Below are 16,578 nucleotides of genomic sequence, written 5' to 3' on the forward strand. Positions count from 1 at the left end.
AAGGCCACACTAAATTTTTTATTCTATGAGGAGAGGTGAGACTAGGAACAGGAGTAAGGAATAGGATAGGAAATCTCTTAATCTTATACCAAAATATCTAAATAAAACCCCAAAAATCTAACTGGTTTCTTTGCAGCTTCTTCTTGCCTACAAGCAGGCCTCCTTAAAGTATTCTCACTAAAATAAGATTGAAATTCTATCTAACTATACCTATGCTAAACCATGAACCTCAAATTGATAACGAACTCCTTAAAGTAATCTATGAAAAAACAAAAGCTGCCTGAAGCCAACTGTCAGATATAACTGTTAGACTCTCTTGGCAGAGAGACACTGACCCAGGCCCTAGTCCCAAGGAAGACAGAGAGACTGGAACCCCCTTTGGCAGCTTCTTCTTCCTTCAGGAGAAAAGCTCTCCAGAATCAGACTTTAACTCAAATTCATAGCTATATCCCAACCTCTGAAAAGTAACCATCTAAAATAACTTAAACAGATCTTCTTTGTCTGAAAGAATGATAGAGCAACCTGCTCCAAAGAAAGTCAGAGAGACCAGAGGCCAGAACTAAATGAATTCTCTCTTTTGTGATAGGTCTCTTAAAGTGATGGAGGGCAAGAACTATCTGCTCTGCTTCTTAAAACAGAGTGATTACTTAACTTCCTCTAACCTAGAAATTCTGCTCCTAAGGAGACAGAGTGAACATTAAATAAATTCCTTATAACACTGTCCATAAGAAAGTACTGCCCTTTCTTTCCTGGGCTACCAAAAGCATCTAGTTTACATACAATTCAATTCAATAAACACTTAATATGCATGCTATATATAAGTTTCTTCCTCGTTCTAGGCAGAGAATTCAAGAGAATTAGGGTTCAATAATGCTGAGTTTAATGATCCTAATGCCAAAACAGAATGTATACTCTAGGTCTCAGGGAAAATGAGATGGAGAGAGGAATGGTGGCAAGATCTCAGTAAAAATTCCAGCAACCAATATTTATCAAGCATCCCTAGGTACTAGCACGGTACTAGGTACATAGGGATTTGTGGAGTATCAACTGGTCTCTGATCTCAGCGAGATGCAAAAAGCCATAACTAATCTGTCTACCAACATAATTATTGACAATTAGAACTTTCACATATTACAATTTACTTTGAACATCACAAAAATTACCACTTTGGATATTAAAATATATACTAGCTGAAATTTCACCCCTAAAAATAACCATTTCCTCTTAAAAACCTAAAAAAGACCTTCCTTTCCCTCTACTCACTGATACTTCACACATATAGACTCAAACACATCTAAAAAAATAGTGAGTCTGCTCACTATAAAACTCTATAATATATGTATAGGACAAGAGATCTAGAGCTGGAAGGGTCTAGGAACATCCCAGAGCCAATCTACTCCAACCCTCTCATGTGCAGATGAAGGACATTAAGTGACTTACTCAGTGACCTCAGTAAGTAAGAATCTGAGGTGGGGTTTATTACCAGATGCTCTGGCTTCTCTTCCTTAGTACCTTTGGCTTTTAAGGGGTAAGACTCACAAAATTATTGTGATCTCAGAAGGCATGAATAGGAACAGAACATCCAGATCAAGAGAGGGAACATCTCCCCCAGCTCTACTCTGAACACAAGAGTCTGGACACCTCTGGAGAGATCCACTTCTGAGAAGCACATTTAAAGTTGTTCAGCCACAGAACCACAAGCTATCTCCTGAAGAAGTGAGATCCCCTTCCCTAGAAGAGCTCGAGAAGAGGCTGAGGATCCATTTATCAAATATGTCACCAAAAGGATTCTTACACTGAAAAGATGACTTCTAGGAAGCGTTCTATTAAAATTCAACAATGTAAGAGTTCTTTCCACAGACCTTAGGAAATATATTTGCATAGAATATTTTGTGCATAGAAATTTACTGTAATTGGCCTATACTACATTACGAATTAGATTGTATACAGGCAAAGTTTCAACATGGAATAAGATGTCCTAGTCATCATACATGTAGAACACATGGCTTTGACATTTGATCCTTATAATAACCTCAGTGAGGTCAGCAGGGAGGTCACTATTTCCTCCTATCTTTACAGGTAAATAAACAGGTTCACACTTGCTTGTCCAAGCTTTCACAATTAGTTAAATAAATGACTGAGACAAGAATAAATCTCTTCTGATTCCCAATAAAAATCCTAATTCCTAACCTAGGTTCTTTCCACTACATAACCTCAAGCAAAAAATAAATTTATATATTAATAGCAGCATTTTTGTGGCAGTGGAAAAAAAATACTAGAAACAAAGTAGGTGTCCAATGATTAGTGAATGACTAATCCTCTGTTATGTGAATTTAATGAGATTTGCTGTTGTTCAGTTGTTCAGTCACGCCTTTAGATCCTACCATCCACAGGGTGGCAAAGATACTGATATGATTTGCCATTTCTTTCTTCAGTGGATTAATGCAAACAGAGATTAAGTGACTTTCCCAGAGTCACAGAGCTAGTTAGTAAATGTCTGAGGCCAGATTTGAACTTCTTGACTTCAGGACCAGCACTCTAAACCACTGTGTCATCTAGCTGTCTGTGTAATGAAATATTGCAGACTTAAAGAAAATATGGAAATAAGGAATTCAAAATACCATGGGAAAACTTCTATGAATATGATGTCTTGAATGAAGTAAGCAAAACTAAGAGAACAATATACACAATGACTACAATAATGAAAAAGAAAATGACACTAAGAAGAAACCAAATTCTAATTTTAAAGTCCATTCTTTGGCCCCCAAAATACAGCTAATGAAGCACTGGATTTGGTGCCAGAGAACTTGGGGTCAAATCCTATCTCCATCACTTACTATGTGAGTGACTGAGCAAATCACTTCCCCTCTCTGTAAAACGAAGGGATTGGCCCAGAGGGCAGCTCTGAATCTCAGCTCCAACAACCTCCATCCACTTCAGGACAGAGGTGAAGGGTTCAGGACCAAGAGTGCCACATGCACGGTATATGTCGTACACTTCATCTATCGCCATGCCATAGTGGATACTGAACATACTCAGATAGCCTCTGATTTTTGTCTCCAAATCTCCAATGACAGACACAAAATAAGTAGATAATAGAAAATGTTTGTTTATTCATTTTTTTAGCTTTCTATTGTTGTTATTGTTGTTGAAAGAGATGGTCAAAAGTAGCTAGATAGCACAGTGGATAGAGCACCAGTCCTGGAGTAGGGAGGACCTGGGTTCATATCTGGCCTCTACATGTAATACTCTGGCTAAGTCACTTAACCCTAATTGCCTAGCCCTTACCATTCTTCTATTAGAAGAATTAGAATTTTCTAAGATATTCTAAGATATTGATTCTAAGACAGAAGATAAGGGTTTAAAAAAAAGGGATGGTCAAAGCAGTTGAAGTGTATTTTGGGAAATTATTTAAAAAATCAATAAAAACTTTTTAGAAATTAATTATTCCCTAAGGTTTTGCATAGTTCCTTATGGTCTTTATTCTTAATTGTTTATAATAGTTCCATTATAGTAATCTACCAAAGTGTGTTTACACATGCTCCAATTATTGAACATTTTGGTTTCTTCCAGTTATCTGAAGTTATAAATAATATTTTTATGAATATCTTTGTAGCATTAGGAGTTTTTTTTAAATATAACACTTTCATGGTATATGCACAACAATAGAACTATGACTATTTTTTTACTGGACCTGTAATTTCATCAGCCTAAGAAATTTCCCATGAAAAAATTCCCCTATCAATGTAGATTGGCACCTTATTTGTAGCTTAAGAGTTTTAAAAGAGCTCCCTGGAAAACTGAAGTTTGCAGACTTGCATAAGGGCACACAGCCAGTATATATCAAAGGCCAACCTTGAAATCATCCTCCAAATTCCAAGGCTAGTTCTATAACCATTATGCTGCACCGCCTCTTAAACATGAACACATAAGAAGAAAAATGAATAAGAATGAATGGACCAAAGGATACTAATGGAGACAGAAAGGAAGCAAATGAAAAATTATGACATTTTATAGAATAAATTTCATTTATTTAAATGTAAAAAGTGGCAAAGCACATTTAATCAATTGTAATGAAGTTCAATATTATTTATAATAAATCATTTTAAATAACTTGCTGTTTTTTTAAAAGATGAATGCCATAAAGAAACATGCTATATCAATGTCAATTTTCAAAGCTGATCAAAAAAGGAATGATTATTAACATTACAAAAGGACTGTTATAAAAACATTCTCTTAAATACTGTAATTTTTAATATAAATTGTTGTTATTAATTATCTCCTTGACCAAAAGAAAAGCCAAAAGAAATGAATGTAAAGCAACTAAAAGGATAACTAAATCAATGGGAAGATAGGAAGCCATTTACAAAAAAAACAAAACTTTTCATAAAGTATCCCAGTAATACATCTCTTTCAGAAAAAAGGATATAAACTTCAATTGAAAGATATTTGAAGCCTTTAATGAAAGAAACTATTTTAGTAGATTTGTGACCTCCATATTGTTCGGCCAATGTTTTATAATGTTTATACTCTAAAATTTAAATAGAAGTTGTTTTGGGGAAATTTTGTTTTATGCTACTAATCTCTATTACATATGTACAATAACACTTTATAAGGGATGAAATTAAGGATGATGTTTAATTCAATAATAGCAATGAAGGCCACTTAGACTGTCTTTTATTATTTCTCCCACCAAATTTTCTCCTCCCTAAACTCACCTTAGCATTGGCAGTATCAAAAATGGTTTCTACCAATAAAATGTCAACTCCGCCATCTAGAAGTCCTCTAGCCTGTTCCTGGTAAGCTTCAACTAGCTCATCAAAGGCTGAAAAATATAAATCATACAAAGTACATCAGTCAACAAATATTTACTAAACATCCACCATGTAAAGTCCAATATATGTAGTTTACATTGGGAAAATATTTCAATATGTGTGAATCATATATTTAAATTGCAGAGTCCAAGGGCATCACTAATTTTTGCAAAACATAGGCATGAGACTTGTGGTCCATTTGTTCAAATACAGAAAAGCAAACATAGTCCCCAGCATAACCAAAGATATGCATTGGGGGTTGCTCTTTCTGGCTCAAAAACAGCTTTTCTGCTTCATATAAGAGGGTTTTTAATAAATCAATTAAGACCTGAGTATACATGTAAAATACAACAGAAGTCTGCCAAACGGATTTATAGCCAATATTGGTCTGTGTGTCTCCTAAACAGCTACTGTAATGAGGGAAGGATAGAAATGGGTTGCAAACAGGTAACAGGATTTTGCAGAGAGAGAAGTGTGCTGGATCAGACCGCATGCTGTGGAACTGGTGATGTGAATTCTGGAACAGGGGAACAGATAACAATGGACACCAGCGACTGTTGAGGGGCTTTCTGGACTTCCTGTTGGGGAACGGACTGAAGCTTAAACTTCCTCCCGTTCTCTATCTCTGTGAGCTGAAAAGGTTTGGTTTGTTTCTTATCCCCTGAAGCCGAAGCTACCCACTACGGTGTTCTTGTTTGGAGAAATCCTTCACTCCTTAAGATCCAACACTGTTTCCTGCCTACTGACAAAGTGTTCCCAGCTGTTCTCAAGCCAGTACACCTGACTGTAGTGGGAAGGCCTGAAGCCATCTTGGGCATAACCCTGCCAGGGTTGAATCCTACCATAAAGGCTTCACCCTAAACTACTCTGAAGAACTGTATATCTTACAAAACTAATCCAGGAGAGGGGCAGCTAGGTAGCTCAGTGGATTGAGAGTCAGGACTAGAGATGGGAGGTCCTAGGTTCAAATCTGGCCTCAGCCACTTCCCAGCTGGGTGACCCTGGGCAAGTCACTTGACCACCATTGCCCACCCTTACCACTCTTCCACCTAGGAGACAATACATAGAAGTTAAGGGTTTAAAAATTAAAAATAAAATAAAAAGCTTTAAAAAAAAAAAAAGTAATCCAGGAGGATTAAAAGTGTCAGGTAGTTAGATAGCTGGGGAACTTAGACAGAGTAGGAATTTAAGGAGCTTGGAAGAAAATGAAGAGACCTCCTTGCGGGGGTTGTAGAAGGTGGGAATTTAGCTAGATCTCTTAGTGGAAGGGTATCCTACATCCTTAATCCTCCCCTCCATCAAACCATTTTTTAAAATAAATCCCTGTCCTGTTTTGAACTCTGTCTGGTAGTTTGAGCGCACTGGTCACTGGGAGAAGGTCCAAAAGGCCCTTCTCTGTGGATTACCAAGGAACCAACTAAACCTTGTTATCTTACCATTACCAACACCAACCATCAAGAATATCCACATATTTCACTACGATGAAAGGTCTATACACCAAAGATGAAACACAAAAAAGTAACATGAAAAGATGTCAGTTTGATTCCCTTATTATCAGAATTATAAATGAGAGGCTGGGCATTCCCCATATGATGAGGTATTGAAATAGAACTTAGGGGCAATAAAAAAAAAGGCCAATGAACTTAAACTGAGGAGACCCAGGGTTGAGTCCAGGATCTGATTCCGGGTGACTTAAGCATGCCATTTAACTCCTTAGACTCAGTTTTCCTTTACCTAACAGTATTATCATGAGAAAAGCACTTTGTAAATATGAGCAAATGAATGATACGAATTACTGGAGCTGTAGGGAATCAAGAGTACAAACGTTTCTTTTGTCCCTAACCAAAGAGTCTCCCTCTACTCCTCATACTGACATCATAAGTGTTTGCTGAAACAAATCAATGATGAGTGAATTCTGTTAGCTAGATCCCAGGATTACTATTCTCAACAATTTAGGCCTCTAAGTCTTTTTTCCTAAGCCAGTCCAATGCAATCACATTTTCATTCAAGATGTCTAGTAAACAGCCATCTAGATCATATCATTCTGGAAAGGAGCAAGTACCTTTATCTCCACACGGTGATTTCTGGTAAGGGAACTACCTGGTGATCCTAGACTTAGTCTGGAGGTATTTTTTTGTTTGTTAGTTTGTCAGGTCAGTTGGTAGGGTTTTTGGAGACAAGGCCTCCCAGGCTTGCCCAGCATGCACTAAGGAAGCCCCTCTTGGATCATCCCTGGGAGGCACAGGAGCTTTCAAATGTTCCATTTCTCACCTGAGCCTACTCGTCCCCTTCTTAAGCAGCCCAGTAGTGCCCCCTATTCACAGAGGTTCATCAGATATTTAAAGAGGATATCAGCTTAGCTTTACTGCAGCTCAGAATACCTGAATTCAAGTGATCCACCAGCTTCAGTCTCCCTGGTAGCAGGGATGTATAGCCCCAAGACCAGATGGAAGTATTATGATAAGTAGAAAAAGGAATTGGGGAAATGCTCATTCCTGACCCTCCTCTCCTCCCACCACCTTAGCCCCAAGCTGCAAAAAAATTTCTCATGAGCTGACCTAGCAAACTAAATGTGAAAAGATATATCTACTGTCCTATTCAAAAGCAGACTGTTATATCTTCCTTTACTCTCTCTCACTGTTTTTTTTTTTGAATGAAAATAAATTTTAATGTATAGAATGCAGTTCAGGAGGGGGCACAGAAAAGTAGTATTGAAGTTGTTAAATTCTTTAATAAAATCCAAGCTATATGAAATGTGCTTCATATAGGGAAGTGTTCATGTTTGTTAACAATAATAATAATAATAATGGTTTTTTAAGGGTTATGTATCTCTTCATAAGACTAGGTATTATTTTCTTTATCTGCACTTATTTACTTATGCTGCTATTCCTTAAGTTGCTTCTGCTCTTTTTTCCATATGTACATGTAACCCTAAGCACAGAGAATTCACCCAAGGGTCCATTGTGTCTCTTGACACATATTAGTTGTGTGACTCAGGGCAAGCCACTTTAAAGTCTTATTGCTCTAGGAAATTCTCTAAAATGACAAGTTGCAGAGAAATTCTCTCACTCTACTTTAACAATAATAAGAATAAGGATAATAAGAACATTCTTTTCCAACCCCTTCTTGGATGGCACCTCCAACTAATCCACTAATTTTAGCCTATTAAAACATTAACTTTATATTAAAAATATAGGTTCAAATTCTCTAAGAACATTTAAAAACTGCCTTTGGTTATCTGGCAAAATGATTCAAGCTCAACCTAAGATTCCAGTGCTATGCATAATCACTGAACTTTTGAAAGAGAAAGACTAGTAAGGCCTGAGGCATGCTGATAGACTCTGAGGGAGCCTCTGCAATGCCTACTTGTCCCCAGCATGTGACCAGCTCCAGTCATCTCCTTTCCTCTGGAAGCACTATAAATCTTATCCAAATGGATAAAAAATGAATTCACCCAGAACAGTAAGAAGTGCTGTTAAACCTTCAATCAACCCAAAATCGGCTGGAGCCGGTAAGACAAGAGCTGATTCAAAGAATCCAAGGCTTTCACTGGGGTCTAAAAATCAACCTTCTAGGTACAAGATGAGGGAAGCATCTTGCTAGCTATCTGTGTCTGAAGAGAATCCCAGGGTCTAGTGGCATGAATGCTCAATCAATCTAAGGAAAGAATGGTTAATGGAAAAATACTTTGAATGATATTCACCCCAATATTGATACTAAACTTCCTAGGCGATGTAAGACTCATCCCTATGGCAAAGGTACCCACATGCAGGTTCAGTGACAAGTTTGTAGGCTGGGAAAGCCTTTGGGTAGTAGACAGTCTTTAAACCTAGAGTCTACACTTGTCAACTAAAATTTAATAATTCGTGTTTTATTTTTCCTCCTTTCTTGGTCACTTTCCCTTTCTTTATATAAAAGTAGGTAAGGAAAGAAGAGAATGGAGCCTACTAAAAGGTGATTTTCCTTCCTGTGTAACCAGGTACATGCATATAGTTTTGGAGAAAGCATTGGCTCAATTGGGTGACCAAGAGTTTACAATTAAGTTCTCTTTTATCCGAGAGTTAAATTACTTACAAAATTCAATCCTGACAAAGAAATCCAAAGAAGAATGACCCAGTTAAAGCAGGCTCCATTTATTTTTTTTTAAACTGCCAGGATGGAAATAGGACAAAGTGAGGGGCAAGTCATATTCTAGCAGTTAGAAACCTGCATAACACCTTACAGCTTATAAATACATAGTATGTCATTTAATGCTCGCCACAATAAAGTAGTGTGCATATTACATTCATTTAATAGATAAGAAAACTAAAACTTGAAAGGAAGGTTGTAACTTGCCCAGGTACTTAGCCATATGGAAGAGCTAACAATTCTTTAACTGCTTCAATGCTTTCTATACAAATTTGGTCCATAAAGTTCTTTTCTTTATAATTATGTATTTAAATATATATAGTATTACTTCTTAGAATTTTGTTAATTATTAGCAATATCTTTCCTCACCACAGAACATTGTTTGCTATAGACTTGCATATACACATTTCTATGTAAGTCAGAGCTATATTCCTAAGGTAGAAGCAGGATGTCATAGCGGATTAAAGAGCTAACCATGAAATCCAGAAGATCTGGGTGCAAGTCTCCCCTTTAACACATACTGGCTGAGTGACCCAGCACAACTCATTTTTATCTTCTCAGTGCTCTAGGGAATCCTCTAAGAGAGACTATAAAGTTGCAGAGGAAGGGATGACTTGTATTGGTAGAAGGAGCTTCCTCATCTGGGAGTTCCCTATACCAGTGAAATCACAGATCTGGTACCTATCCCCTGTACTCATAAATAAACACTTTATACTTTGTTAAAATTCTTGTACAATAAAAATTTTATTTCCCTGCCCTCATGAAAACAAAGTTAGTTTTTCAAAAGTAGAACCCCAAAGGAAAAATCCTCCTCTAAGGCTTTTGATTCCTCTTCCTAGCAATTAACAATCCAAAGACATTCTCATGGCACCTACCAGATAACTGGCATATCCTGTGCTAATTACTCTTAAATTTTTTTGCTTTCATCCCTAAAACTAACAGTTATCTTTTCTTCTTTTCCCCCAAACAGCTTCATAGATAAGAGTCCAGGTGGGCCCAGATGGCCTCACAGCACCTGACATCATGGACAAGACCTTCCACATCCTTAACCTTGGGGAAATCAAGTTAAGTTTCATCACCTTCCACCAATTATTGTACAGTTCTGGAAGAGTTGAGCAGCAAATTAGACATACCTTGTTCTACCAATCATCATCCTGGAACCTCCCAAAAGAGAAGGAAGTATATCTTATAGGCATAAAACAAAGGAGCTTTGCTCTATGATGTAACAAGGGAAGGCTGGAAAACCATCTTTGGAGTTACCACTCCACAGCTCCCATCTGGATATAATTTTGAGCCCCAAAGTACCCCACTTCTGCCTCCAGCCTGCTATGAAGAATAAAATTTACTTTGACATGTAATTTTATTTATGAGTTTCCTTTTCCCTTCCCCAGTGTGGACCACATAATCACTCATTCTGACAGGCATTCGCTAACAAAGGTCTTAAAATGGGTGGGATAAATTTATCAAGTCTCCTCTTTCTTAAATTCTTCAAACTTAAGGAGTCCTCATTCTAAATGTCATAGCTGGTGGCCCTAATTTAAGTTACTAAGCATCAGAACTGGGACTATACTCAGATTTTTTGACTCCAGGTCCAATGCCTTATGTACTCTTAAAAATTATGATGGCCAAATTAGCTAACATTTATTAAGCCCAAAAGAAAAAGCACCTTCTCTCCCCTGACTTCTTTGAAGAGGTGGGAGGCTATGGGTGTGGAACACTATATATAATAACATAGTTTTTCAGTATGTTGGTTAACTGTGCTGAACTGTTGCTTTTCCCTCTTTTTTATTCTTTATCATAAAGGATGATTAAGAGGGAGAGAGAAGAATAATACTTTGGGAAATGAAGGTTATGTAACAGCAAAAGTCATCATGAGAAGTTGTTTTTTTTAAAACCCTTATATTCCATCTCAGAATTAATACTAAGCATTGGTTCTAAGGCAGAAGAGCAGTAAGAGCTAGGCAATGGGGGTCAAGTGACTTGCCCAAGGTCACACAGCTAGGAAGTATCTCAGTCCAGACTTGAACCCAGGACCTCCCATCACTGGGCCTAGCTCCCAATCCACTAAGCCACCCAGATGCCCCCAATAGTTTACTTTTTAAAAGCATTTATTAAGTCATATATGGCATAAGGAATGGAAAAACAAAAGGAAGGGTCACTGTCCTCAAGAATCTTAAGATTTAATGAGACAAACAGTACAAATACTCATAAAAGCCAAACACAAGTAGCTAGCTCCAACCATTCAAAGCAAGTCCACTCTTAGCCTTTCCCTTTTTCTGTCTTACATTAGTAATAACAACTGGAAAGATGTCAGTTTCTTAAGGGCAAAGGGACAATGGAATTATAAAGACAAGCAATGAGCCAAATGAACAGGCTAAGATCCAATTATGATCCCAAGACTGGCCTCAGATGATGAGAAAAATAAAATGAATGGGGGTAGGGAAAGGGTGGCAAAGAACACACAAAAGAATTATATTCTACTCCTTTGGAAATGGGCCTATACGAGTTCCTGGAATTAAAAAGTAACTGCACCTTTTCATAGCTATCATTTCAAGCTAGTATGTGAATGGGGACAAGAAGAAAAAGGGCACAAAAAAAGAGAAAGAAAATAATCTCATTTTGCAAATGCTTTGGAAAGCTTGGTAGCCTTTTTTGAAAAGCTTGGTAGCCTTTATAGAGGGGCAATCATAACATCAGCACCATCCAAAAAGCAAGCTACAGCAAAAAAAAAAGAACAAAAAAAAATACTCACTGATGTTTCTGTAATCCGGTCTTTCCACAGAAGGAGATACAGAGAGAGTCTTATTGGTGGGACCTATGGATCCTGCCACAAATCTCTTAATCCCTTTGGAAAAAAAAAAAAAAGAGGTGAATTTTGAGGTATTCAATCACTCTGTGGAATTGCAATTGCCTGGCTACAAACTAATGAAATTCTACCCAAACAGAATAATACTGTTCCATCACCACTGTAAGGGCTATATTGTCTGGTCATCTCATAATCCTAAAGGATCCTTGTTGACTTTAAATGGTACCTGAAATACTTCCCAGTCAATCAATGAACATTTGTTAAGCACCTAATGTATGTAAGACACTGTGCTAAGCACTGAGGATACAAAAGGAGTCCCTACCTTCAAGGAATTTACAAACTAAAGGTAAATACATCTAATAATCCTCTCTGAGTAATAATTATTTCTAAAACTTACAAAACCAAGAATTCTAGGATGAATGAATGAAAAAGCATTTAACAGATTTAGTTCATTTGAATAGCTCTTTAATTACAACAATCTCTTATAATAAGGGATAACTAATAATAACTATAATATTATTATAATAGACTAAGTTAGATTATATAATTATAATAACTAATTATAACAATCACTTTACGATCCTTTAATTTTTCTGGGTCCAATGTTTTCTCTGACAGCTTTCAGATACACCTAAGAATCATTTTATTTCCTTTCCCCATAAACAGAACTCAAGAGTGTGACATAATTTATCAACTTTTATTGATTTTAACCATTCATTAACGTAGGCTCCAGACTCTGAGTCACAGTACACACTAAAAAAACTGAGTGGAGATAGCCAATTAATAAGTCAGAGAATTTTGACATTTTATTTAAAAAAAAAAAAGACCTATGTACCTTTATCTTCTCTTAAGTGCATACTAGGAAAGAAAATTTTCCCTCTCCTGCTATTACATCAATAACCTGATGATTTGTTTATCTATTTGGGTGATCTACTAAACTTTCACATTATCTTTCTGAAACAGAGTTCCCATAAATTGCCTTTGCTTTTATTAGTACGCTATGCAAATAAATGCCAGACATTCACCCTTTAAAAGAACTCTTATGGTAGCAATTATTTCTCATGTCTAATAAATCCAGAGGCTCCACCTGGCATCTTCTATTTTTTTTTCTCTACCCTTTCCCAGTTCCCTGCCCCAGCCCAAGCTGGTCCCTAAGGGCATTCATGGTTGGCGGGGGTTTGCTTGGGGTAGGTACCTCTTTCTGAGTACCAGCACTGCAGGATCTGATTACACACATCTACATGCACTGCAGAGCCTTCAAGGACATCTAGCAACACAATGTGAAGGAAATCCAAATCATAGTTTCTCTTTATCCAGCCAAGCAAATCACTTCATAGGGAGGGGAGAAGGGGAGAATGCCAGAAAACTGTCAAATAAAGCATTCTCTAATGATAATCTAAATGGGAATGTGCCATTTTGTCAGGCTCATGATGCCCTTCCAGAAAAGAAGGGGGAAAAAACCCATTCCATTTTAAACACATAGAGAAGCCAAGGCACTCATTATAGAGTTAGCATGTAATGGGACTGCAGATGTCGGGTCCAAGTGTCACAGAGAGCGAGAATGAATCGAAGACAACCAGGTTGCCATCAAGTAAGGAGAAGGAAGACAAAAGGTTGGAGGTGGGGAGGAGAGAAAGAGTTCTTTACCTGTCTGGGAAGTTACATCATCTGCTGCCTTTCTAGCCACTTCTGCAGAACATTTGTTCAGTCGATAAGCCTTTAAAAAAAAAAAAAAAAGACAAATTTCTCCACCACAGAGAAAAGAAGCAAATGTAGCCCATATCACAAATTATTAATACATATAGATTACTATATCATAGATGTATTAACTCTAAGTCCCAAATAAAATAGCACCATTCCCAATAAAGAATCAAAGGACCATCAATTGGAAGTCTTCCACAACACCTCTTAATTTCAGTGCCTTCTCTCTGTTAATTATTTCCTATTCATCCTATGTATATTGTTTGCTTTGTATTTTTGTTTGTTTGTATGTTGTCTCCCCTCCCACCCCTCATTTGACTATAAGCTCCTTAAGGACAGGGATTGTCTTTTGCATCTTTTTGTTTGCACAGAACAGTGCCTAGAACATAACAGATAATTAATTTTAAAACCCTTATTTTCTGCTTTAGTAACAACTCTAAGACATAGAGGCAAAGGCTAGACAAACAGGGTTAAGTGTCTTGCCCAGGGGTCACACAGCTAGGAAGTAGCTAGGGGCATATTTGAATCCAAGTCCTCCCAACTCCATGCTGGGGCCCTCTTATCCTCTGTGCCACCTAGCTCCTCTTATATAACAGACACTTAATAGATTTTTGATTAGTGAACAAAATGCTCTAAAAAAAACTGCTACTACCAATAAATATTTGGGGGGGGGGGGAAGGAAGAATATTCCCATTCACCAAAAAAAGAAATACAAGTCAAAATAGCTTTTACCTAGCAACCAACAGATTGGCAAAAATGACAAAAGATGGGACTAATCCATGTTGGAGGAGTCACAGAAAGAAAAGCATACTAATACATTACTGATGGAACTGTGAATTGATCCAAACACCTTGAAAAACAGTTTAGAATTATGCAAAAAGTAACTAAAATGTCCATGTTCTATAACTGAGAGATTTCATTGCCAAATTATCAAGGAGTTCAATGTCAAAAAAGAAAAACACACAAATAGTTATAAGCAACATTTTTTGTGCTAGTAAAGAACTGAAAACAAAGCAGAGGATGTAGTTCATGGATATAATAAAATATTGCAATGCCGTAAGAAATCATGAATGACATATAGAGAATCAGGAAAAGACTTACATGAACTGATATAAAGTGAAGCTAGCAGAACCAATAAAATATTATGCAGGCAATGATTAAAAGAATGTCAATGGAAAGAAGAACTAGGACAAAATAATCAAGATCTATTGCTATGAAATTTTAATGACCAAGGTTTGGCCCCCAGAAAAGAAACATGGGAAGGTAACTCTACCCATTCCTTTACTGAGGCAGAAGATAGAGACATGGAACATGGATATATTATGAGGCTTTTATGATATCTTAGTTTTGTTGAACTAAAGGTTTTTCTTCTTTTTTATTCTTTATCAAAAGGGAGTTCTGTCTGGGAGAATAATAATTACGAAATAATCTATTAAGAGAAAGTATTTTTCTAAAGAGCATTGGCAACTACAAAAATCAAGACTAAGGTGAAAAATCTGATCCAGGGGTGTATCTCCGACTCGGGTGAATAGGATATGCTGTACGAGTCCTAAAAGATAGCAAAAAAAAAAAAAAATAGTTTCCTGGGCATTATGTTTATATCCTTTCCAATGGGAAATAAGGAAGGAAAAATTGGCTTTAGTCAAAGAGTAAATAATTATTAGTGATTCAATAATAACTTATAAAAAGGTGCCCAGTGGATTACCCCAAAGATTTGTATTTGGCCTTCTTTAAACAAACCTAGGATGACTAACATAACAAAATCAGAATCTAAAAAAAAACAATCATTAAAGTTTATACAATTAAATGTAATACCTAAGTGTTACTTTAAGTCAAAATACAAACCTTGCAAGTAACAAGATGATAAAAGTCTGATTACAATGTTATTTGTATGACAAAAAATGGGGGTTTTGGTGGTCTGCAAGACCAACTAAAAAGGGCAGGTAGGTGACTCAATGGATAGCCAGGCCCAGAGATGGGAGATACTGAGTTCAAATTTGGCCTTAGACATTTCCCAGTTGTGTGACCCTGGGCAAGTCACTTAACCCCAATTGCCTTCCTTTCCCTCTCTTCTGCCTTAGAACCAATACTCAGTAATGACTCTAATATAGAAAGTAAGGATTTTTTTTTTTAAAAAGACTAGTCAGTCAAGTGTGTCATGATAGCCAAAAAACTAACACAATATTCAGCTATATTGAGAGGCACAATTTCTAGGAATAAAGAAGTAATAGTTCATATTGCAGTCATAACATATGAGTAGTATGTCCAATTCTAGATCACAACTTAATAAGAAAATCAATAAGCTAGGGAGCATTCAGAAGAAGGCAACCAAAATGGTGAAGAGCTTTGGGTTATAGCTTTTGACAATTTATTAAAGAACTGGGTATGTTAGTGTGGAGAAAGGAAGTCTCAAGTCAAATTATAGCACAAAGCAATAATCATCAAAACTATTTGGTACTGGTCAAAGAGCAGAGGAATCAATCAATGGAATAGAACAGGTATACAACATAGAGAAGAAAAGAAACTAGCAGCATAATTATTAATAAACTCAAAGACCCCAAATATTGACATACGGGCTTACTGTCCAACAAAAACTACAAAGAAAAATGAAAAGCAATTTGGCAGAAATTGGCTTGGGCAACTTTTACACCATACATTAAGTTAAGTTCTAAACAGATACATGACTTAGAAATTAAAAAATCACAAACAAATGTCATTAAACAAAACAGAAATACAAAGAAGGAAATGCCTACCAACAGAGAAACATTTTCCCCCAATTAACTATTACCCTTCTAATTTTAACTGTATTAGTTTTAGTTATGCAAAAACTTTCCAACTTTATACAATCAAAAAGTCTTTTGACTTTTTAGAACTGTCTATCCCTTGTTTGATCATTAATTCTTGCCCTATTCATAGTTACAATAGGTTATTTCCTTCCTTGCTCCTCTAATTTGGTGGAGCTATAAATTGGTACAGCCATTCTGAAAAGCAAGTTGGAACCATTCTTAAAAAGTTACTAATTCGGAGGTTCCGGGTTAAGATGGCGGCAGAGTAAGAAGCAGCTCTTAACCTCTCCTGACCGAAACACACAAAACTCCTCAAGGGGACATAAAAACAAGTCCAGACGAA

At 36.7% G+C, this 16,578-nt stretch overlaps 1 protein-coding gene across 1 annotated transcript in view; it reads right to left on the minus strand.

The window, feature by feature from the left end:
* MTR (5-methyltetrahydrofolate-homocysteine methyltransferase) overlaps positions 1-16,578 on the minus strand; it is a 169,293-nt gene that overhangs the window by 102,717 nt on the left and 49,998 nt on the right. The window contains exons 4-6 of the mRNA XM_044676319.1: positions 13,396-13,465; positions 11,695-11,787; positions 4,719-4,825 (exon numbers count right to left, since the gene is read on the minus strand). Of these exons, the coding sequence (XP_044532254.1) occupies positions 4,719-4,825; positions 11,695-11,787; positions 13,396-13,465 (270 nt within the window). The remainder of the gene's footprint in view (positions 1-4,718; positions 4,826-11,694; positions 11,788-13,395; positions 13,466-16,578) is intronic.

Source organism: Gracilinanus agilis, chromosome 4 (genome assembly GCF_016433145.1).
Source record: "Gracilinanus agilis isolate LMUSP501 chromosome 4, AgileGrace, whole genome shotgun sequence".
Classification (NCBI taxonomy): Eukaryota; Metazoa; Chordata; class Mammalia; order Didelphimorphia; family Didelphidae; genus Gracilinanus; species Gracilinanus agilis.